The sequence below is a fragment of the Cetorhinus maximus genome, chromosome 9, assembly GCF_964194155.1.
Source record: "Cetorhinus maximus chromosome 9, sCetMax3.hap1.1, whole genome shotgun sequence".
Taxonomy (NCBI): Eukaryota; Metazoa; Chordata; class Chondrichthyes; order Lamniformes; family Cetorhinidae; genus Cetorhinus; species Cetorhinus maximus.
The window spans coordinates 88,712,530-88,736,517 of record NC_135887.1 but is presented as its reverse complement, the minus strand read 5'-3'; the positions used below and the strand labels follow the sequence as shown (position 1 = coordinate 88,736,517).

The 23,988-nt window shown below is 45.5% G+C and overlaps 1 protein-coding gene across 1 annotated transcript in view; it reads left to right on the top strand.

Annotated features, from left to right (window-relative positions):
* Positions 1–23,988, top strand: part of LOC144684817 (glycogen [starch] synthase, muscle-like) — a 126,799-nt gene that overhangs the window by 84,641 nt on the left and 18,170 nt on the right. Inside the window, exon 13 of the mRNA XM_078549085.1 lies at positions 5,479–5,574. Within this exon, the coding sequence (XP_078405211.1) occupies positions 5,479–5,574 (96 nt within the window). The remainder of the gene's footprint in view (positions 1–5,478; positions 5,575–23,988) is intronic.

The following is a 23,988-nucleotide window of genomic DNA, read 5'->3' as shown; positions in this document are numbered from 1 at the left end:
AGAGGTCGGCATTGGATAGAGAAAAGCAATCTGTCAGGACTTGAATTCTTCAGCAGGAAAGGGTAGACTGTGGCAACTCGTAGAACCACCAAGGAGAATCAGAGAACAGGTGAAAAAGTAACAATGTTGGGACTTGAGCGTACAGGAAGAGGAGGCAGCATTGGGACTTGGCTGAATCGGGAGAGTGGCAGAGAAATGTTTACAATTGGCAACAGCTAGACTTGGGCAGGAGATTAGGGAAAATTGGTAGCACTGAAACTGATGGTGGAAGAGTCCAACGCTGGGACTGGAGCATCAATTCATTGGTAGAATTGAGGAGAAGCAGCAATTTTGGAAATCAGCTACCAAAAGCCCTTAAGCACTTTGCCAATGTGACCTCCCTTCAAGTTTTAAACTAGAGAACGAGTGTTGGCAGGATATTCAATTGGAGGGAGAGAACCAACTGATCTTACTCAGTCTATATAGCCTCATTTCTAGCATACTGACTGCATAGCACCAGGAGCAGGAACATTGATTGATTTCCTTCACAAACACAGGGCTAATTAAACCATTTGTAGGCCCCTAACTGAACAATTGGTAGAGGTCAGCTAACTCAGTACTGCCTAGCAACCAAACATGGGTATTTTGGTCTGTATCACATCAAGTGCTGTATCTACCAATTAGGCTATCAGTGAGTACTGAGTGAAGCTTTGGATCACTAGTTACCAACAGGATTGATTGTTATCAGGACAATGCAAAGATGAGGATCCTTGGGCTTCTGGGACCTTTGGAAGGCCAATTTTTTAAATATTCTTTCAATGGATGTGGGTGTCATTGGCTAGGCCAGTACTTATTGCCCATCCCCATTACCCACCACCGCCTCATCTAAGGCTTATAGTTAAATGGGTATTTGAGTTGTTGCATGATTCACCTGTTTAGCAAGGTGAAACCTGTATAACATTCCTTCAGGGAATAAGGTGGCTGGGTAGACTCAATGATAGAGCAGCAAAGTGATTCATTAATGGTCTGTGGAGGAAGGGAACTTGATGAGCCAAAACATTTTGTCACTCCATGGTTTCTTATATGATCATAACTTATATTCTATAAATTAAATGTATACAGGTGAATGCATATGTCTAGCTGACTATTTGGCATTCCAGCTGAACATTTTGGGATAGATTTTGACTTCATGCGATTGTGTAAAACAGATGCTAGCCAATCGGCAACCTATCTTACATCCTTCCCAATTTGCATTTCCATTGAAGTTAATCTGTCCCCATATATGGCTCAATAGTATTTCCCCAACAGATCAGTTAATAAAGTCAACATGTAACTGAGCTATATAGACCACAAGTCCAAGTCCTAGTCTCTGCTGGGTTATTGGATCTCAGTTCGAACGGCAGCAGGGCTACTACATTTTTCTCAACATCCTAAGCGAGAGCGCAAAATCAGCCTGAATTTCCACTCATGGTCCTGGAATTTGATCATTACCTGAAACTAGTATTGAGATTGCTGATGATGCCCTCTGCTGTGAAGTAGTCTGCTGCTTCAGCTCCCACATGACGCATGGCCACTTGGCAATATACTGTAGGGTAAGCTGACTTTATTCCAACAGATGTTGGAGCTGAAAATATATTCTTTTTAAAAAAAAAAGAGAGAAAGTAAGCCATTCTGTCACCTGAAGTCTAACAGCTAACAGTTACCTTCTGCTTGGTCTTAACAGTTCATAAGTCGCTGCATTTACTACATTTCATCTATCTAGACCAATTGCCCGAAGTTTACATGAGCAGTGACCTTAAAGGGACAAGCCAGATTAGCAGTTAAACAGCGCAGCCATGCTCTAGATCCCAGTGCACCCATGAGCACATCACTGGAAATCCGACAGTGTACTAAACACTGCTGGGCATAGGACAGCACTAGCCCAACTCTTTCACTCTTTAACCCCTTGAATCCATTGTCAAATTCCTGAAAATCTGAAGGGGTTTCCAGTTTCCTGCTACCTTCGTGCACTTAGTGTTTCTAAGTGCTTTTGTCAATCTCCCACTGAAGTTATGATTTGAGACTGAGAGATCCCTCAAGGAAGTTCGGAGCCAAGATTTTTAGGAACAGGAATTGCCGTTAGGCCCAGTAAGTAACTTTTTTTAATGGATGAACCTCATTTACAAACTTTTCCACTGTAGCTCTCAAACTTTTCAGATATACATGTGATTTAGTAATTTTCCCAACTTATTCCATATCTCCATTATCCATTGAATTAAATAAAATCTGTGTGATCTCCTGTCTTATTCCTAACTTTCAATTTCAATGCAGAGATGATAGCAAATTGGAGAACTTCGTTTAGGTCACTTTGAAGTCTTCCTCCATCCCCCAAAGCAAGTGAGGCCAGTTTCCCTAATCTTTCCTCAGCCTAAATTCCTGATACTTGGAAACATTTTTGTTGCTCATGTCTTCAGCCCCACCTCCCTGTGATAAGATGTAATAAGTCTGCCACACTTGGTACCAGGCAAAGGTTCCATATTATCAGAGTGAGGAGTGGCTGCTGCACTGGCGATTTCCCTATGCCCATTTCTGTTCAGTGAGTCTCGGTTTTGAATGTGTCACTCCACAATTCTGTAAAACCTAGGCCTGGATTTTGCAGTGGTAATGATGGCAAAAACTGTCAGCCTTCACCATCATTACTCTACTGAAACTGAAAGCAACTTTGGGAGTCCACACATGTGCAGAGTAAGGCGGAAATACAGAAATTGCTGTTAGTGATTCAAAACGTCCCCAGAAGATGTGCTGTTGAGGCACTCTCAGATTGCAATCAGTGGAAAAACCCCAGAAAAAGTTGCACATCATTGAATGGGTTTTTAACGGTGCACTTCATTAAACTTTGAGGGTAAAACAGCAAGTAATATAAAAACAGACAGTAAGAGCTTCTTTAAATATATAAAAAGGAAGAGTCAGGCCAAAGTCAATATAGGCCTCTTAGGGAATGAGGCTGGGGAAATAATAATGGGGAACCAGGAAATGGCAGAGGAGTTGAATAAATACCTTGCATCAGTCTTCACGGTAGAAGACACTAATAGCATTCCAAAAAGTACCAATAATCACAGGGCAAAAAACGGGGGGTGGGGGGGGGGGGGATGGAATAAATACAATAGCTATCGCTAGAGAAAAAGTACTAGGAAAACTAATGGGGCTAAAGGCCGATAAGCTCCCTGGACCTGATGAGTTGCATCCTAGGATATTAAAGGAATTAGCTGCAGAGATAGTGGATGCACTGGTCGTAATCTTCCAAGAACTGTTAGATTCTGGAAAATCCCAGAGGATTGGAAAACTGTCAATGTTAACACCCTTATTCAAAACGGGAGGGAGACAAAAAAACAGGTAACTGTAGGCCAGTTAGCTTAACATCTGTCATTGGGAAAATGTTGGAGTCTGTTATAAAGGATGTAATAGCAGAGCATTTAGAAATGCATATATAATCAAGCAGAGTCAGCATGGCTTCATGAAGGGGAAATCATGCCTGACAAATTAATTAGAATTCTTTGAGGAGGTAACAAGCAGGATAGGTAAAGGGGAACCAGTAGATGTAATGTATCTGGACTTCCAAAAGGCGTTCAATAAGGTACCACACATAAGGCTACTTAAGATAAGAGCCCATGGTGTTGGGGTAGTATATTAACATGGATAGAGGACTGGCTAACTAATAGAAGACAGAGAGTTGGGATACAGGGGGCATTTTCAGGATGGCAACCTGTAACTAGTGGAGTGCCACTGGGATCAGTGCAGGGGTCACAATTATTGGTTGGAGTTTAGAAGAATAAGAAGCAACCTTATTGAAACATAAGATTCTTAGTGGGCTTGACAGGGTAGATGCTGAGAGGTTGTTCCCCCTTGTGGGAGAGTCTAGGACCAGAGGGCATAATCTCAGAGTAAGGAGGCGCCCATTTAAAAAAGAGATGAGGAGGAATTTCTTCTCTCAGAGGGTAGTCAATCTGTGGAATTCTTTACCACAGAGGGCTGTGGAGGCTGGGTCTTTATGTATATTCAAGGCTGAGATAGATAGACTTTTAATCAGTAAGGGAATCAAGGATTATGGGGAAAGAGCAGGAAAATGGAGTTGTGGATTATCAGATCAGCCATGATCTCATTGAATGGCGGAGCAGACTCGATGGGTCGAATGGCTTACTTCTGCTCCTACATCTTATGGTCTTACTGTTAAGCATCCTCACTGGGCCGGAAAAGCTGATTTTATATTTGTGGAATGTCAAAACTGTCCACAGTTTTTTAAAAATCAAATTTTTTGAAAAGATCTTTTCGTAAAGGTTTATCTTTATTTTAGTTTCTGCCTGAATCCAGTCGTATTTCTTTCTTTCACTATGTAAAAATGTAAATTAAAAATGAAAGATATTAAGTGCTTTTGACTTTCTGGTTTGCTGTGTAGATACTTCAATGTGATTGGCTGCTTACCTGCTTGCTGGCATCATTGCTGTAGATCAAAAAATCCCTTTGATTTAAACTGTTGTCAGGAAAGGGGAAAAAATACCACAGAGATTACTAGACATTTGTGGGCAACCTCCTTTGAGCATAGCATGGCACGCCCTTACGTGCCACTGACTGAAAAATCCTTAGTTTCTCTTTTGAATCTTGTGTTATTTTAAGCTTGCCTAATGACCCAAGTCATCCCATGCTGTGTTGGTGTGACACTAAGCCAGACAGACCAGGTAAATGCTAGCTTTGATCCCCAATCTCTACTGAGTTAACTGTTTCAGCCAGGTTGGCAGTAGGGATGCCAGAAATTGTCTCCTTGCCATTAAGGTATAAAGGAGAAAAATCAACCAGGATTCTGCCTCCTGATTACGATCCAGTGGCTTCTGCTAGATAGCCATGTGAGAATGTAATACCCTGAAAATACTTGCTATCTAAGTTCACATGGGAACATTGACCTCTTGGTGGAGATAGTAGAAAGCTGCCAATGGTGTTGCAACTGAAGAGGGAAGAAAACTGGGGTCTTAACACTGCGCAGAGTCATGCAAGCATGAATTTGTTGTTGGAGTATCCAGCTGAGATTTTGTTTATCTGCCAAAGTTTCACTCACACCTCAAGCACTTAACAATTTCACTCCTCCATTTTCAAATGTCTTCTATGTTTCCTCCCTCATGTTCAAACACCAATCAAGTTCACTTTGTACATGCCCAAAACAAAATAATTTCTCTCAGACACACTTGCAGTATTTCTTTTCAATTACCACAATTCAAACCCACAGTTTTTCTGCCTGTCTGATTTTTTTTTTTAAATGTCTGGACATTCATACAAAAACCCATCCACAGGTATCTGGATGAAAATGACTGTTAAGCACTGAAGTTTAAGTTAGAAATAAATGAGTTCTATAACAATGCACACTATTACAGCGAAAAGTCTAATTTTACAATGTAATTTGATTAATTTATCACTTTGCTGTCAGGCATAAGTGGATTCTGATGGAATGTTCCATTTGTTTTCATCCCCCAGCGGAGTGCACAGTAATGGGCATCCCTAGCATCACCACCAACCTCTCTGGTTTTGGGTGCTTTATGCAGCAACATATTGCCGACCCGGCAGCATACGGTAGGTATTACGGTTACTTCGCATGCCCCTGGAGATTGACAATGTGCAATATTTTAACCATATCCAGTGATAGTTAGATTAAATGTTAATTAATAACAAGTTTCCCAGGAAAAAGGCAGTTCAAGAGACAATTGGCAAGGAGTATGGAAAAGAATTATGCTACATTATTACTGAATTCAGCGGCCCACAGCATTCTTGCAGAGAGCTGGGGAGCACCATAGAAATGTAACTTTTAAAAAGTTTTGCAACCACTTCTTAAGGGGTCTCCACTTATAGATTTATATCTTTTATAGATTGTCAATTGGCCACTCAACTCCTGCTACATCGGGAGGCAAGCTGTGCCCATTTGTACCTAAATTTTGTATTTGGGTCCTGCAACTAACATTAGGACCCCTATTTAGATGTGCATGGCTCTTAACACCGATTTCAGGCAAGTGCCTGGTCACATTAAAAAGCACCCTTTTCCAATATCGCAGCTGGCTTATTTGCAGGGATGTTATAGAGCTTATTTTCCAGGCAACTTCTCTGGGTGGACACATTTAACTTTCAGACAGCAGCAGCAACTACATGTGTGCATCAAACTCTATAACTAAAGGAGAACTCTTCCCTAGAGGTTCCCCCATGCTGCTAACTGATTGGTTAACACAGATCATGTGATCTTACAACACAGGATTACTCCTAAAGCTACAGCTCTATGTTTATCAGAACTATAATTACCACAAGGGAAGATCAGGTAGAGAAGATGACAACCCAGCCCTCACCCTCAGCAACTAAGGCAAGTAAAAGTCTAGGCCTCAGTTTCAACAGCCAAGAGCAAACCTGACCTCCTTCAATTTTTACGCTTACCGGCAATGGTCACATGCACTCTGCTGATTACCACTGATCAGATGACCTTATTTATTTGCTTTGTGTCTTTCAAGTATTTTGAGTGTTTTTTTTTCTTTATTCTTTCATGGAATGTAGACACCGCTGACAATGCCAGCTTTTGTTGCCTATCTCTAATTGCCTGGAATTACGTGACCTGCTAGGTAATTTCAGAGGGAAGTTAAGAGTCAACCACACTGCTGGTGTGTCTGGAGTTATATTTAGGCTAGACCGGCTAAGGATGGAAGATTTCCCTCCCTAAAGGACATTAGTGAATCAGATGGTTATTTACAACAATCAATGAGAGTTTCATGTCACCATTACTCAGAATAGCTTTATAATCCCAGATTTATTAATTGAACTTAAATTCCACCAGCTGCCATTGTGTGAACTGATGTCCACAGAGCATTCGTCTGGGCCTCTGGATTACGAGTCCAGTGTCATTATCACAATGATACAGTCCCTCATGTGTATCATTTTTTTGAGTGTCTCTCTTTAAAATTAGAGCTGGAAATAATGAAATAGTAACTTGGAAAAGTTTTAAGAAGTGGAATAGCCTGCATGCCAGCTTTACAAAGCCCTAATTAAAAATTATCACTCTTCAATAATTTGTATTCTGTCAGCTGTAGGTAACAAACCGAGGAGTTGTTTGACAACAATGATGTGTTTAAAATTTAATTACAATGAGCAATTGGTACAGCAGGATTGACGTATTCTACCTTTGCACAACTCACTAATTCAATAAGACACACAAATGAGGATGGACTGGCCCTTTGTACGTAACATGGGCTCTATCTCACCTTTTGTCTGGTATTTTTTTCTGTTAAGGTAATTGTATGACTGATCACTGCATGGGGCCACAGCTTTTAATAATATAATCACTGTAGTTAGAAACAGCTCTATCCTTTACAGCACGCTGTGCACCTTCAAATTGACCTGGTTGGAAGGCAAGTAATGCCCATGAGGGACACGTTCCTTGTGTAATAACATTAGAGAAAGGACCAGTCAGAGCCTAGGTCTTTGTTAATAAAATTACTTTCAGTGGTACTAATGCCACAAGCAAGTTGGATAATACCCTACATTTCCTCCCAAGTAAATAATTGTTCAGCCTCACTAAAACTGATTGCATTCAAAAATAACTAAATCTAGTTTACAGTGAAGGCTGCTTTAGAGATCTGATACAAATAGCATCATTAAAAACCTTATGGAAACAATAGCAGACATGGTTAAATAAAGAACAACAGACAAAATGCACTATGGAGAATTATACGGAACAGGAAAAGAACATCTGGTCCATCATGCAGCCACGTGCGCCTTTTATCCATTCCCTGATATGTTACAGATAAAACAGATACTGTGATATACAGAGATTACAGGCGCTGTGCATTAGAGGGAATAATATAGGTGCTGTTTCGGGAGAATAATAGTTACTGTATTGTATAGAGAGTAATGGAGATGCAATATCTAAGCAAGAACAATACATGTGCAGTATGTCAGTGAGAATGATACATGCGCAGTTTGGTGGCATACTTGACACAGGCACGGTATATTAGATATGATATGTAAATGAGAATAATACGTGGTATATTTGAGAATGATAGGCACAGTATATTAGTGAGAATAATACAATCACAGCATGTTTATGAGAATAACAGACATGGTATATTAGTGCAAATGATATGGGTACGGTATATTAGTGCAGGTAATATAGGTGCAGTTTATTAGTAAGAATGTGGAGTAAAGAAAAAGAACAAGATCAGGAACCAGCACATCAAGGGGTCAGTGAAGATTGTGGGAGCGTTGAGGATTGTGGGACCATTGAAGAAAGTAGCGAGAAGAGATTTAAATGGTACGGTCATCTGTTGCGGAGACTGAGAGGAAATGTGGTAAGGTGAGTAATGGAGATAGGGCTGCAAGGCAGAAGGAAGAGAGGAAGGCCTAAGACCAGATGGAAAGATGCGGTGACGATACTTAAATGCAGCGGGATTGGAAGAGGAATAGGTGTCTGACAGGAGGAGATGGAGAAGGATGATCAACCAGCAATATGGCAACCCCAAGTAAAATGGTAGAAGCCAAAAGAAGAGCAGCAATATATTAACGAGAGTAATGCAAAGCAGAATTTAGGCAGAATGAATAATACAAGCACAGTATATTCATGAGAATGCTGGACACAGTATATCAGTTTGATACAGGCGTAGTATGTTAGTGAAAATGATACAGATGGAGTACGTTAGTGATAATGATAAGGGTACAGTATATTAGTGGTAAAATGCAAGTGCAGTATATTAGCAAGAATAATAACAGTATTTTTGCAGGAAATAGTAGAAGTGCGGTATATTTATGAGAATGACAGGCACAGTATATTAGTGAGAATGATACAAGCGCAGTATGTAAGTGAGAAAGATACAGGCACAGTATTTTAGTGCGGAAAATATGGGCACCGTATATTATTGAGGAAGATGTGGGCGCAGTATATTAGCAAGAATGATAGGGGCACAGATTACTAGCAAGAATAAAACAACACGGTATATTTGCAAGAATAGAAAGGGCACAGTAAATTAGCAAAAATGATATGGGTGCAGAATATTCATGAGAATAATCCAGGTGCAGTATATTAGTTGAAATGATTTGGACACAGTATATTAGTGAGAATTACATGACCACAGTATATTGGAATAATACATGCATAGTGTACTAGCGAGAATAATACATATGTTGTATATTGGCGAGAATGATAACGAGTAACATGCATGCTGTGTCATAGTGATTATAGCATGCACAGTATTTTAGAATAATATGGTTGCAGTATATTCGTGAGAATAATATGGACACAATATATTAGAAAGAATAAAACGTTGCAGTATCTTACTGTGCCCAAATCATTTCAACTAATATACTGCACCTGGATTATTCTCATGAATATTCTGCACCCATATCATTTTTGCTAATTTACTGTGCCCTTTCTATTCTTGCAAATATACCGTGTTGTTTTATTCTTGCTAGTAATCTAAAAACGGGGCAGAATATTAGCGAGAGTGCATGGGCACAGTATGTTAGGATAATACAGGCACACTATATTAACGAGAATAATACAGATAGAGAATATTGGCAGGAATAAGACAGGCGCAGTATATCAGTGAGAATTAACATGGCACGGGTGCAGTATATTAATGAGATGACACAGGCACAGTATATTCATGAAGATAATACAGTGGAGTATATTATCGAGAATACTACAGGTGCAATATATTAGCAAGAATAATACAGGTGCAGTATATTAGTGTGATTAATATGGGTGCAGTATATTAGTGTGAACAATATGAGTGCAGTGTATTGCCTGAACAAAATGGGGCAGTATATTAGCACGAGTAATATAGAGCCATAGAAGTCTACAGCACAGAATAAGACCCTTCGGCCCATCGACTCTGCGCCAGTCAAACAAGTACCCAACTATTCTAGTCCCATTTTCCAGCACTAGGCACATAGCCTTGTATGCCATGGCATTGCAAGTGCACATCCAAATACTTAACTGTTATGAGGGTTTATGCCTCTACCACCCTTTCAGGCAGTGAGATCCAGATTCCCACCACCCTCTGGGTGAAAAAATTCTTCCTCACATCCCCTCTAAACCTCCTGCCCCTTACCTTAAATCTATGCCCCCTGGTTATTGGTCCCTCCGCCAAGGGGAAAAGTTCCTTCCTGTCTACACTATCCATGCACCTCATAATTTTATACACCTCAATCATGTCCCCCCTCAATCTCCTCTGTTCCAAGAAAAATAACCCCAGTCTATCCAATCTCTCCTCATAACTAAAACTCTCCAGCCCAGGCAACATCCTGGTAAATCTCCTCTGCACTCTCTCTTGTGCAATCACATCCTTCTTATAATGCAGATTCCAGAACTGCACGCAATACTCTGGCTGTGGCCTAACTAGCGTTTTATACAGTTCCAGCATAACCTCCCTGTTCTTATATTCGATGCCTTGGCTAATAAAGGCAAGTATCCCATATGCCTTCTTAACCACCTTATCTACCTGTACCGCTACCTTAAGGGACCGGTGGACATGCACACCAAGGTCCCTTTGATCCTTGGTACTTCCCAGGATCCTACCATTCATCATGTATTCCTGTGCCTTGTTTGTCCTACCCAAGTGCATCACCTCACACTTATCCAGATTAAATTCCATTTGCCACTGATTAGCCCATCTGACCAGCCCGTCTATATCCTCCTGTAATCTAAGGCTATCCTCCTCACTATTTACCACCCCACTAATTTTCATGTCATCCGCGAACTTACTGATCAACCCTCCTACATTCAAGTCTAAATCATTTATATATACCACAAACAGCAAGGGACTCAACAGCGATCTCTGTGGAACCCCAGTGGACACAGGCATCCAGTCAAAAAACACCCCTTGATCATCAGCCTCTGCTTCCTGCCACTCAGCCAATTCTGGATCCAATTTGCCAAAATGCTTTGGATGGCATGGGCTCTTACCTTCTGTTCTCAGTCTCCCATGTGGGACCTTATCAAAAGCCTTGCTGAAGTCCAAATAGACTACGTAAAATGCATTGCCCTGATTTACACACCTGGTCACCTCTTTGAAAAATTCAATCAAATTGGTCAGACCTGACCTTCCCTTAACAAAACTATGTTGACTGTCCTTGATTAATCCCTGCCTCTCCAGGGACAGAATTTTCCTGTTGGCATGCGGGGGCAGGCCATAACCGCGCCATCGTGATATTTCGCTGGGCAGGCACGCAATGATGTCCGACGTTAATTAATGGGCCACTTAAGGCCCTTGACTCACCAGTCGACACTGATTTTTCAGCATCCGTGCAATCTTCGGACTGGCGCACAGGACACAATTGTATAAACCTCATCCACAGGCGGGATAAGCGGGCTAACTGGGATCACGAGTGCACAGTCAAGTATTTATTTTTGAAAGCTTTTGAAACTTGCCTGTGTGATCTGCAGTACTTCAAAACGCATACCAGCTGCTTTTTCTGGACTCTTAACCTTCAGGTCAGCACTCTGCAGTGAGGAATCTTTTCTGGGCCTGCAGGTTTCTGGAAGCCTTCCCTTAGCCTGGGAATGGGAGCTGATCTGTCCACTGGAGGCACCTCCTCTGAGGAGGAAGAGAGGGCTAGGAGGGGGAGGAGGCCTGGAGTGTACATTCAGCCTCCAGGGGAGCCACCTTTGGGAGGACAGGCGCAGGCACAGGGGGTGCAGGGCCAAGAGGTAGTCCAAGGCGGAAGGCGCCGCAGAAGACACCACTGTCCTGCTACCAGAGTTTACAGGCAGCGAAGCAGTTACCTCAGTGTGCCTGAGGTGCAGTTCCGAAGGAGGCTCCATCCCTCAAGGGAGACAGTCAACTATATGTGTCAGATGATTGGTCCTGAGATCTCCACTAACTGTGTGGGTGGACACCCCATGCCAGTTTCTCTGAAGATCACAGCTGCCTTCAACCTCTATGCCTCTGGCTTCTTCCAGGGGTCGGTGGGTGATCTTTGTGGTGTCTCCCAATCAGCTGTCCACACTTGTGTCAAACAGGTTACAGACGCTCTGTTCAAGCGTGCATTGACCTTCATCCACTACTGTTGGGACCAGGCAAGCCAGACACTGAGCCAGAGGCTTTGCGGTGATTGCTGGCTTCCCCCACTTCCAGGGTGCAATAGACTGCACACATGTGGCCGTCAAGGCACCAGCAGGTGAGCCCAGTGCCTTTGTCAACAGGAAAGGCTTCCACTCCATGAACGTGCAAATAGTGTGTGATCACAGGATGCTGATTTTACAAGTCTGTGCAAGGTACCCAGGCAGCTCCCACGACGCCTACATCCTCAGACACTCCCAGGTGCCGGGGCTCTTCAGTGCTCTGGCTCGGCCTGATGGATGTCTGCTGGGTGACAAGGGCTATCCCCTCAGAAAGTGGCTCTTGACACCTCTCCGCCATCCAAAAACAGAAGCTGAGCAGCGGTACAATAGGAGCCACGCCTCCACAAGGGTTGTGGTGAAGAGAGCCACTGTCTTCTCAAGCTGCACTTCCAATGCCTGGACCGCTCAGGAGGTGCACTCCATTACCCCCCAGATCGTGTCTCAGTGATAGTGGTTGCATGCTGTGCTCTCCACAATCTTGCGCTGGAAAGGGGGGACGCAGTGGACGATGAAGATATCGACACAGTGGCTGCGGCTGCACGCGATGAGTCCAGCAGTGAGTCCAAGGATGAGCACAGGGAAATGCTGAGGGGGTAGATACTGATCCGGGCACACTCCAGGGAGGCAGGGAGACCCAGGAGGCTTTAATCCAATGAACCTTCAGCTAGCGCACCACAGATGGATCACCAGGACAAGCCTGGGCTGTTGGCTCCATATTCGATATCTAAGTGCCAAATCTTCCAGGTTAGGAACAGTAACTAAGGGCCTTGTTTATAAAGCTGAATATCCCACAAAACACTTCTAACATTTTTGGAAACCATACACATGCATAAGAAAAGAGGCACACTCAGCCATGGTCACATATCTGAATTTAGTATGTCAAGCAAACCAACTTATTCCGAAAAAAAAGACAATAGAGTCACAAATCAGAACAAATCATAAGGACCTCATTTCGGGCCAGCACAAAAGCACCAGTGAAAAACCTGTGATGTGCCTAAGGTGCCTTATGTTTTCATTTCTGGGTGCTACGTCTTGGTGCTGCCCCATCGCTTGGAGTGGCATCTGAGACAGCCTGCTCATTCTGCTGTCCTGTTGGCCTTGATGACCTTGGCGGTCGTCCTCTGGCCCGTGGAGCCTGTGCTGGAGCTGCTCATTCCACAGCTGGCATTTCCCCAGTCATTACAGCCTCACCGGATGCTACGGTCACTGGAATAGGGGCAGAGGAGCTGCCGCCCTCATCCGGAGCACCCTGAGAGGTGCCCGTAGAGACGCCAGGCAGCTGCTGCGCTGACGTGAGGTTCCTTTGGACCTCCCTGCTCATCATGGATGGATAGGCACCGAGCTGGGAAACTTGGTGCCTACACTATCTCCCACAGTGGCACTGACCAGCTGAGGTCAATGTTGGTCAGAGCACATCCCCAGGAAGCCCTGATGGGTCTCCTGGAGGAACCTCTCCACGAGAGTCGCCACTCTCTCCATGGAGGATACATGGCGCTCGGACATGTGGCTCATTGCTCATTGCTTTGGTAGACTCCTCCACCACGGACACCAAGCCAAGCATAGCCTCATGTATCTCTCCCAGATGCTCCTGCATACCCGGCTGCAATTCCTGCGTTTGCTGCGTCGCGGACGACTCCAGAGGCACATCATCAGGCACCGACTGAGCATGTGCCTGGTCCCCTGCAGTCCTCCAACTGCTGGCACCATGGGCACTCTCTGTCTCTGCTAGCTCCTCCAGCGACTGTGAAGTGCCCTCACCGCTGTGCCCCGGACACTAGCCGATGTTCGAATTCTCACCGAGGTGTCAGTATCTGCGCTGGTGCCTGCCTGGCAGAGATGGTGTGACGCTGGTGAGACTTCAGGGCCCTCAGGTGCGAGAGGGGGCCTCTGCTGCTCCTCCTCCCAGCCCTGCTCTGCTGATGCTGAAAGGAAGAACAAGCCCATCCCTGTCCCCCGGATGCACTCATCCTTCCATAATTAATGGTCAAGCCATGTTGCAAAATTAAATCATTTAACATTCAGCATTGCTATGGCTGTTGGGAGAACAATGCTGACCTCACTGCTGGGCATAAACACCTGGCCGTAGCACCCCAGCCTCACTGACACCAGTGGACCTGGGTGCATGGCGCCTCTCCAGATCCAGGGCATCCTGCTCAAACCGACTGAGAATGGCGACCTGCGCCTGGCTGCCGCCAGTCCTCACCCGCTCTGCTGCATCATGAGCATTCTTCTCCTGAAAATGAGAGACGAGCATTGATTAGTGCAAATTGCACATGGTCACTCTTCGCGGATGGCCCACCCCAACCAGAGTGGGACATATCAGGGCTCCAGTGCCTCCTCACCCCGCTACTGCCAAACACTCACACATAGGTGCTAGGCCTGTTCCCCACCCCCGCCTTTGACACATGCTGCCTTCATCACATTAGGCGCCACGCTGTATATTCTTTCATAGCAAGGAGGCGCAAGCACGTGGAGCGCAGAGGGCAGCAGGTGGTTCGTTGCCACGCCACCTTGAAGCTCCCCTCCCAGCATCTCATCACCCTGACTTGGACATGTCCTGGAGTTCAAACACAGCACCTAGGTGCAGATCCTCCAGGTTACCCCCACACCAGTCATGTGAGACTCAGTGTAACACATGCTGCAGGGGCAAAACACATCTCATCACCCTCTCAGGCTGACCTCAGCATGGGCAGTATCTGCTGGCTCACCCAGCAAACGACAAATGCCATCAATGATTCAATGCAGTCACTACACTCGGACTTGGGAGGGGGTGGGGGGACAGCAGGGGGATAAGCTGACCTGCTCGGTTAAATGACCAATGCCAACATGGTACTCACCCTGCCAGAGCGCAACAAGTCGTTGAAACGCTTGTGACACTGGATCCAGGTGCGCCGCACCAGGTTGCGAGAGCTCACCGCCTCCTCCCAGTTACGTTTCGTCATGTGCGGGGGCCGCCTCCTCCAATCCTGGGGAGCCAGCACTTCCTCCCATGCTGCCACCTCCTCGAGGGCAACAAGGCAGACATCTGAAAAACAAGGGGTGCACTGGCCCTACCCTCCGGCCTGGCCTGTCCCGCTGCCGTACCCTCCGGCCTTGCCTGTCCCGCTACCCTACCCTCCAGCCTGGCCTGTCCCGCTGCCGTACCCTCCGGCCTGGCCTGTCCCGCTGCCGTACCCTCCGGCCTGGCCTGTCCCGCTGCCGTACCCTCCGGCCTGGCCTGTCCCGCTGCCGTACCCTCCGGCCTGGCCTGTCCCGCTGCCGTACCCTCCGGCCTGGCCTGTCCCGCTGCCGTACCCTCCGGCCTGGCCTGTCCCGCTGCCGTACCCTCCGGCCTGGCCTGTCCCGCTGCCGTACCCTCCGGCCTGGCCTGTCCCGCTGCCGTACCCTCCGGCCTGGCCTGTCCCGCTGCCGTACCCTCCGGCCTGGCCTGTCCCGCTGCCGTACCCTCCGGCCTGGCCTGTCCCGTTGCCGTACCCTCCGGCCTGGCCTGTCCCACTACCCTACCCTCCGGACTGGCCTACTCACCTGAAGTCCTCTGGTGAGTCCTTCCACTTACCGTTGTGAGCAGCCTTGCAAAGGCTGCCAGCGCTTCATATAAATAGGCTGCCGGGTCGCCATTGGACCCGGTAAACAGTGCACTCCCGCAGCTGCCCGCCCACTCCTGCTATCTTTGGGAGTCGCGCATTACGCTGGGCGGGCCTTAATTCGCCCACCCGCATAAAATGGCGGCGTGGACCTGATTGCGGGTGGAGATTGGGTCCACGCCCCACCCGCTCCCGCTCGGCCCCCCCCCACCAACCAGAAAATTCAGCCCCAAGTGTAGATTAATTCTGTCCCTCAGAATTGCTTCCAGTTGTTTCCCCACCACTGCGGTTAGACTGATTGGCCTGTAGTTCCCTGGTTTATCCCTTCTTCCCTTCTTGAATAACGATACCACATTGACTGTCCTCCGATCCTCTGGCACCTCTCCTGTGGTCAGAGAGGTATTGAAAATTATTGCCAGCGCCCCTGCTATTTCCACCCTTGCCTCACTCAACAGCCTGGGATACATTTCGTCCAGGCCTGGAGATTTATCTACTTTTAAGCCTGCCAGACCACGTAGACCCTCCTCCCTTTCTATGCTAATTTCTTTAATTATATCACAGTCCTTCTGCCTGATTTCCATACTCACGTCGTCCCTCTCACTTGTGAACACCAACACAAAGTATTAATTTAGAACCGTACCTACGTCTTCTGGCTCCACACACAAATTATCACTATGGTCCTTAATGGGCCTTACTCATTCCCGAGTTATCCTCTTACTCTTAATGTACTTGTAAAATAACTTTGGATTTTCCTTTATTTTACCTGCCAATGTTTTTTCCTGCCCCCTTTTTGCTCACCTAATTTCCTTTTTAAGTTCCCCCCCTACACACACTATACTCCTCCAGGGCTTCTGCTGTTTTGAGCCCTCAGTATCTGCCATAAGCCTCCCTTTTTCTCTTTATCCAATCTTGTATATCCCTCGACATCTAGGTCTCCCTGGATTTGTTAGTCCCATCCTTTATCTTTACTGGAAAATGTTGGCCCTGTACTCTCCCTATTCCCTTCTTGAATGAATCCCACTGATCTGATGTAGATTTACCTAAAAGTAGCTGCTTCCGGTCCAGTCTGGCCAAATCATATTTGATCTTATTAAAAATCGGCCTTCCCCCAATTTAGAACTCTGATTTCTGGCTCATCCTTGTCCTTTTCCATGACAACCTTGAATCTAACAGAGTTATGATCACAATATGCAATATGTTCCCTCACTGATACCTCTACCACTTGCCTGGCTTCATTCCCTAAAATTAAGCCCAGGACCGCCTCTTCTCTTGTAGGACCTTCTACGTACTGGCTTATAAAGCTCTCCTGGATGCATGTTAAGAATTCTGCTCCCTCTAAACCTATCACAATATGATTAACCCAGTTAATGTTGGGGAAGTTGAAATCACCTACTATTACTATCCTATTATTTTTACACTTCTCTGAAATTTGCCTAGATATCTGCTCTTCTATTTCTCTCTGACTGTTTGGGGGCCTTTAGTACACTCCCAGAAATGTGATTGCTCCTTATTTGTTTTTTAGTTCTACCCATATGGCTTCATTTGAGGAGCCTTCTAGGATGTCATCCCTCTTTACTGCTGTAATTGATTCCTTGATCAATATTGCGTTACCCCCTCCTCTTTTACCTTCTTCCCTGTCTCGCCTGAATATTATCCTGGAATATTGAGCTGCCAATCCTGCTCCTCTCTCAACCACGTCTCTGTGACAGCAATGACATCATACTTCCATGTGTTAATTTGCGCCCTCAACTCATCTGCCTTATTCGTCAGACTGCTTGCATTAAAATAAATACCATCCAACTTCGCCAAACTCCCTTGTGCCTTAACTGGCCTATAATTTCTGTGCCTTCCAGACTCACTTACTCTCTTCTAATTTTGGCTGTGCATCTCCCCCTGCTGAACCTTCTCTCAGGATCCCATCCCCCTGCCAAGTTAGTTTAAACCCTCCCCAACGGCACTAGCAAACCTTCCCGCAAGGATGTTGGTCCCATTCTGGTTCAGGTGCAACCTGTCTGCCTTGTACAGGTCCCACCACCCCAAGAAACAGTCCCAATGTCCCAGAAATCTAAAGTCCTCCCTCCTGCACCATCTCTCCAGCCACACATTTATCTGGACTAACCTCCTATTTCTGTACTCACTAGCACGTGACACTGGATGTAATCCAGAGATTGCATGGGACCTTTGAGGTCCCATTTTTTAATCTGCTTCCTAGCTCCCTAAATTCTGCTTGCAGGACCTCATCCCTCTTTCTACCTATGTCGTTGGTACTAATATGTACCACGATCTCTATCTGTTTGCCCTCCCCCTTTAGAATGCCCTGTAGCCATTCAGTGACATCTTTGACCTGGCACCAGGGAGGCAACATACCATCCTGGAGTCACGTCTACGGCCGCAGAAGCACCTGTCTGTTCCCCTTACTATCGAGTCTCCTCCCACTATTGCTCTTCCCCTCTTTTTCCTCCACCCTCCCCCAACCCCTGTGCAGCTGAGCCACTCACAGTGCCATGAGCGTGGCTGCACTCCCCAGAGGAACCATCACTCTCACCATTTTCCAACACAGAAAAACGGTTCTCAAGCGAGATGCACTCTACTTGCCTGACACCTTTCTTCTGACTGATGGTCACCCATTCCCTCTCTGCACTTCCGTAAGCTGTGGAGTGACCACGTCTAAAAACGTGCTGTCCACGAAACTCTCAGCCTTGCGGATGCACCTCAGCGCCTCCAGCTGCCGCTCAAGCTCCAAATCTCGGAGCTCAAGTAGCTGCAGCTGGTGGCACTTACTGCACACGTAGTCGGTAGGAGTGCAAGGAGCATCTAGTACTTCCTACATGTTGCAGGCGGTACATAACATGGGACTGAGCTGTCCTGCCATGCCTCTAGTTAAAAAAAAAAACTCTTACTTTAAGTTAAATACAGTTTAAAAAAATGTTAAGAAATAAAAACTAGAACTCTTACCTTTCCTTAGCTTAATAAATTTTAAACTGGAGAAAAACACTTACCCACTAGTCACCTATCAGCTCTCACCTTTGTGCTGACATCACTTTTTGAAGCTTCCCCTCCCCCCCGTACTCGCGCTCTATCTGATCTCTCCGCCGTGCTCTTGCACTGTCTTGTGATGTTACTCTTGTTATTTTTTTTGGAAAAATATACTTTATTCATAAAATATCTGAAAGAGCATTATAAAACCTTCATCCCAAAGAGAATGAGGATGAAGGTATCAAACTTGGGGAGAGAGACTGTGAGGTTCTTGAGTAAATTGATATTTGGACAAGGTATTGGAGGTGTTGGCAGGCTTAAAAGTGGACAAATCTCCAGGTCCGGATAACTTGTGTCCCAGACTGCTGAGGGAGGCAAGGGAGGAGATCGCAGGGGCTCTGACCCAAATTTTTAGTTCCTCTCTGGCCACGGGGGAGGTGCCAGAGGACTGGAGAACAGTTAATGTGGTTCCGCTATTTAAGAAGGGTTGTAAAGATAAGCCATGGAACTACAGGCCAGTGAGTGTCACGTCAGTGGTAGGGAAACTATTGTAGAAAATTCTGAAGGAGAGAATCTATCTCCACTTGGAGAGGCAAGGTTTGATCAGGGGTAGTCAGCATGGCTTTGTCAGAAGGAGGTCATGCCTAACAAATTTGATTGAATTTTTTGAGGAGGTGACCAGGTGTGTAGATGAGGGTAGTGTAGTTGATATTTAGTTTATATGGATTTCAGCAAAGCCTTTGACAAGGTCCCACATGGGAAACTTATAAAGAAGGCAAATGCACATGGGATACAGGGTAATTTGATAAGGTGGATTCAAAATTGGCTTAGTTGTAGGAGACAAAGGGTGATGACAGAAGGATGCTTTAGTGACTGGAAGCCAGTGTCCAGTGGCATACCACAGGGATCTGTGCTGGGCCCCCTATTAGTCATCTATGTCGTTCATATAAATGATGAATATGTGGGGGGCGTGATTAGTAAGCTTGCGGATGACACAAAGATTGGCCGGGTGGTTAACAGTGAGGTTGAGTGTCTTGGGCTACAGGAAGATATAGACGGGATTGTCAAATGGGCAGATAAGTGGGAGATGGAATTTAACCCTTAAAAGTGTGAGGTGATGCACTTTGGAAGGAATAATTTGAAAAGAAAGTATTCAATAAACGGCATGACACTAGGAATTTCTGAGGAACAAAGGGACCTTGGCGTGTGTGTCCATAGACCTCTGAAGGCAGAGGGGCATGTTAGTGGGTTGGTGAAAAAGGCACATGGGACACTTGCCTTTATCAGTCGAGGCATAGATTACAAAAGTAGGGAGATCATGTTGGAGTTGTATAGAACCTTGCTGTAGCCAAAGCTGGAGTACTGTGTGCAGTTCTGGTCGCCACATTATAGGAAGGATGTGATTGCACTGGAGGGGGTGCAGAGGAGATTCACCAGGATGTTGCCTGGGATGAAACATTTAAGTTATGAAGAGAGGTTGGATAGACTTGGATTGTTTTCGTTGGAGCAGAGAAGACTGAGGGGCGACCTGATCGGGGTGTACAAGATTATGAGGAACATGGACACGGTGGATAGGGAGCAACTGTTCCCCTTAGTTGAAGGATCAGTCACGAGGGGACATAAATTCAAGGTGAGGGGCAGGAGGTTTAGGGGGGATGTGAGGAAAAACTTTTTTACCCAAAGGGTGGTAACGGTCTGGAATGCACTGCCTGGGAGGTTGGTGGAGGCGGGTTGCCTCACATCCTTTAAAAAGTATCTGGATGAGCACTTGGCACGTCATAACATTCAAGGCTATGGGCCAAGTGCTGATAAATGAGATTAGGTAGGTAGGTCAGGTGTTTCTCATGTGTCGATGCAGACTCGATGGGCTGAAGGGCCTCTTCTGCACTCTGTGATTCTGTAAATGGCCATCACAAAAGGGGCAATCGTATTCAACTTTTACACATGGATCACGAGGTGCTTCAATGCAATCAATGAATATTACAGTCATTTCAATATGGTCATTACAGTCAGTGCAATGGTATTGGAGTTATCGACATACATCGTGTTGCACTCTGAGGTGCTTCAATACAATTATGATACATTTAGTATTAATTACATACAAACTTTGAGAGTCATACAGCCAGAGGGGTCTGTGCAATTCCCAGCCCCTCGGTGCACTATGGCAGAAAGTTCTTAGACAGTGACCGTTCCCCATTGTGCCTTTGCAGTGGCTGCCCCAAGCTTTAGTGCGTCCCTCAGCACATATCCCTGGACCTTGGAATGTGCCAGTTTGCAACACTCAGCCGGGGACAACTCATTGTACTGGAAGACCAACAAGTTTTGGGCAGACCAAAGAGCGTCTTTCACCGAGTTGATGATCCTCCAGCTGCAGTTGATGTTTGTTTCGGTGTGTGTCCCTGGGAACAGCCCGTAGAGCACAGAGTCCTGTGTCACAGAACTGCTTGGGATAAACCTCAACAAAAACCACTGCATCTCTCCCCAGACCTTCTTTGCAAAGGTACATTCCACAAGGAGGTGAATAACGGTTTCTTCCCCACCATAGCCACCTCGAGGGCAACGTGCAGAGGGGGTGAGACTCCTGGCATGTTGGAAGGATCTGACGGGACGGGCTCTTCTCACCACCAGCCAAGCTACATCTTAGTGCTTGTTGGAAAGTTCTGGTGATGAGGCATTCTGCCAAATGACTTTGACAGTCTGCTCGGGGAACCATCCCACAGGATCCACCCTCTTCTTTTCCCGCAGGGCCTCTAAGACGTTACGTGCCGACCACTGCCTGATGGACTTGTGGTCAAAGGTATTTCTCTGCATAAATTTTTCCACGAGGAACAGGTGGTGTGGCACGGTCCAACTATTTGGAGCGTTCCGCAGCAGAGTGGCCAGACCTTCACAACATCGGGGATAGGTAGAACTTCAGCGCGTAGTGACACTTGATGTTTGCCTACCGAGGGTCTATGCACAGCTTGATGCAGCCGCACACAAAGGTGGCCCTCAGTATGAGGGTGATGTTGGGCACGTTTTTTCCCCCTTTAGGGGCTCGTACATCACGTCCCTACGAACACGATCCATTTTCGACCTCCAGATAAAGCGAAAGATGGCTCGGGTGATCGCCATCGCGCAGGAGTGAGGAATGGGCCAGACCTTCACCACACACAGCAACACCAAGACTGCCTCACACCCGATGACCAGGTTCCTACCCGCAATGGAGAGGGAGCATCACTCCCCCTTATCCGGTTTTCTTTCCACCATAGCCACTCGCTCCTTCCAGTTTCTGACGCATGCCCCAGTCCCTCTGAACCATATTCCCAGCACCTTCAGGCCGTCTGGCCTGACAGTGAAGGGGACAAAGGATCAGTCAGCCCAGTTCCCAAAGAACATGGCCTCGCTCTTGCCACGAGTTACCTTAACTCCCGAGGCCAGTTTGAACTGGTCGCAGATGTTGATCAGTCTGCCCACCGACAGTAGATCCGAGCAGAAGATGGCTACATCGTCCATGTACAGGGAGGCTTTGACCTGAGTGCCTCCACTGCCTGGGATCATCATTCCTCTTATGCCCGGATCCTTCCTGATGGACTCGGCAAAGGGTTCTATGCAGTACACAAACAGGACAGGGGAGAGAGGGCAGCCCTGCCTGACTCCAGATTTAATTGGAAAGCTTTCTGATTCTCACCCATTGATTGAAACTGCGCTACTGATGTTAGTGTAGAGCAGTTGGATCCAGTTGCGGATTCCCTCCCCAAACCCCTTGGAGAGCACATCCGCCATGTAGGTGTACGATATTCTCTCAAAGGCCTTCTCCTGATCCAGGCTGATGAGGCAGGTGTCCACACCCCTGTCCTGCACATAGGCAATCGTATCCCTGAGTAGCACAAGGCTGTCATGATCTTCCTGCTGGGCACAGCGCAGGTCTGGTCAGAGTGGATTACCAACTCCAGAGCAGACTTGACCCTGAGTGCCTGCCTTGTTATTTTCAGCAAGAACAGACTGCAGGACACTCTTCCCAGACTGCTTCACCGTGATGCTGACTGCAGGACACCCTTCCCAGCGGTATATTACTGTAATTATATTACTGGGTGCAGTGCATTGCCTGAATAATATAGGGCAGTATATTAGCATGAGTAATATGTGTGCAGTATATTAGGGAATAATATGCGTGCAATATATTAGTGTGAATAATATGGGTGCAGTATATTAGCATGAATAATGTAGGGCAGTATATTACCATGAATAATATGGGGAACTATATTAGCGTAAATAATATGGATGCAGTATATTAGCGTGAATAATATGGGTGCAGTATATTAGTGAATAATATGCGTGCAATATATTAGCGTGAATAATATGGGGCAGTATATTAGCGTGAATAATATAGGGCAGTATATTAGCGTGAATAATATGGGGCAGTATATTAGCATGAATAATATGTATGCAGTATATTACCGTGAATAATATGGGGCAGTATATTAGTATGAATAATATGGGGCAGTATATTAGCATGGATAATGTAGGGCAGTATATTAGCGTGAATAATATGGGTGCAGTATATTACCATGAATAATATGGGGCACTATATTAGCATAAATAATATGGATGCAGTATATTAGCGTGAATAATATGGGTGCAGTATATTAGTGAATAATATGCATGCAATATATTAGCGTGAATAATATGGGGTAGTATATTAGCATGAATAATATGGGGCAGTATATTACTGTGAATAATATGGGGCAGTATATTTGAATAATATGGGGCAGTATATTAGTGTGAATAATATGGGTGCAGTATATTACTGAATAATATGGGGCAGTATATTAGTGAGAATAATATGGATGCAGTAGATTAGCGTGAATAATATGTGGCAGTATATTAGTGTGAATAATATGGGAATGATGTATTAGCGTGAATAATATGGATGCAGTATATTAGTGTGAATAATATGGGGTAGTATATTAGCATGAATAATATGGGGCAGTATATTAGTGTGAATAATATGGGTGCAGTATATTAGCGTGAATAATATGGGGCAGTATATTAGCGTGAATAATATGGGAATGATGTATTAGCGTGAATAATATGGATGCAGTATATTACCGTGAATAATATGTGGCAGTATATTAGTGTGAATAATATGGATGCAGTATATTAGTGTGAATAATATGGGGCAGTATATTAGTGTGAATAATATGGGGCAGTATATTAGTGTGAATAATATGGGGCAGTATATTAGTGTGAATAATATGGGACAGTATATTAGTGTGAATAATATGGGGCAGTATATTAGTGTGAATAATATGGGGCAGTATATTAGCGTGAATAATATGGGTGCAGTATATT